The sequence below is a fragment of the Helobdella robusta genome (genome assembly GCF_000326865.2).
Source record: "Helobdella robusta unplaced genomic scaffold HELROscaffold_24, whole genome shotgun sequence".
Taxonomy (NCBI): Eukaryota; Metazoa; Annelida; class Clitellata; order Rhynchobdellida; family Glossiphoniidae; genus Helobdella; species Helobdella robusta.
Genome location: NW_008704261.1, coordinates 1,911,943 through 1,913,224, shown reverse-complemented (window position 1 = coordinate 1,913,224; position 1,282 = coordinate 1,911,943). Strand labels below are relative to the sequence as shown.

The window sequence follows — 1,282 nt, the reverse complement described above, 5'->3', positions numbered from 1 at the left end:
GACATCTAAATTTTGATAAACACATATCAAAAATTGTCAGATCCTGCAACTATCACCTCTGCGCAATAAGACATATTAGACATATGATTACATGTGATGTTGCTGCTGCCCTTTGCAGATGTTTGATCCTTTCTAGATTAGACTACTGCAACTCCTTATTGTATGGGGCCTCACGTGCATCTGTCAGAAAGCTACAGACTATCCAAAATAAAACTACTAAACTGATATTTAATAAACCTCCTCGTTTTAGTACTTCCATTCTCTTTCCAATGCTTCATTGGCTTCCAAATTCCGCTCGAATCATCTTCAAAATTGCAGTCCTTACCTTCAAAACTCTCTTATTAAAATTTCCAACATATCTATACGACCTCATATCCAGACATGAACATACTAGATCACTCCGCAGCAGCTCAACAGGTTTCCTAAACATTACCATTGCCGGATCTCACCTGGCTGGCCGCGGTTTTCGTCACGCTGCTCCGTATGTCTGGAATTAGTTACCTCCTGAGTTAAGATAATGTTCCTCGTTGAGTCTTTTCAAAAAGAGATTAAAGACTCATCTTTTTAACACGGGCTACGGACGCCTCTGGAGTAGCTGTGCGAATGGGCGCTTCATAAATGTTTATATTATTATTATTATTATTATTATTATTATTATTATTATTATTATTATTATTATTTATTACAATATATTGATGTATGCTGGGTTTTATATCGGACATTGGTATTGGAATGTTTGATACTGGAAGAGAGTGTGTCAGGCTGGCAGCCTGGTCTGCTCTTTCGTCACCCAAAACTTTAATGTGGCTTGAATTCCAAACTAATTTTATTGAATTATTATTCATCATTATGTTGTGAATTTTGTTTTTAATCATTATTACTAGGGAGTTTCTATTTCTATCCGAATTTAACGCCGTGAGACTGGATAAGGAGTCTGTGACAATAAGAATTTGGTTTGTTTTGGAGTTTTTTATGTGATCCAGTGCCATGTTGATTGATATCAGTTCAGCTGCGAAGGTCGATGCGTATGGTGGGAGTTGTTGGAGTAGGGTTTGTTTGAGACAAGTAATGACTGCTGCTGCTGATATTGATCCTTTTTGTCTCGACCCATCTGTATATATTATAATGTTATTCGGATGTTTTTCTAATATTTCGTAGAAGCTCATTTTACTTGAGCTTGAGCTTTTATTATATTTTGTAATTGATATGTTTATTTCTGGAGTTTTAATGTTCCATGGTGGAGCTTCTAGTGGTATTTCTTAAATGATTTTTGTATTATTTA

General features: G+C 35.6%; 2 protein-coding genes across 2 annotated transcripts; one reads left to right on the top strand and one right to left on the bottom strand.

Moving 5' to 3' along the window:
* Positions 1-293: 293 nt before the first annotated feature.
* On the top strand, positions 294-494 carry HELRODRAFT_147572 (hypothetical protein; the record flags this gene model as incomplete). Its single annotated transcript, XM_009019398.1, has 1 exon — positions 294-494. A coding segment is annotated over one exon (201 nt), but the record flags the coding sequence as incomplete, so codon positions are not given.
* A 54-nt stretch (positions 495-548) lies between these two features.
* On the bottom strand, positions 549-989 carry HELRODRAFT_172746 (hypothetical protein; the record flags this gene model as incomplete). The annotated part of the gene is made up of 1 exon (XM_009019397.1): positions 549-989. The coding sequence occupies one exon, from the start codon at positions 987-989 to the stop codon at positions 549-551; it is 441 nt and encodes a 146-aa protein (XP_009017645.1).
* Between the last annotated feature and the right edge of the window lie 293 nt (positions 990-1,282).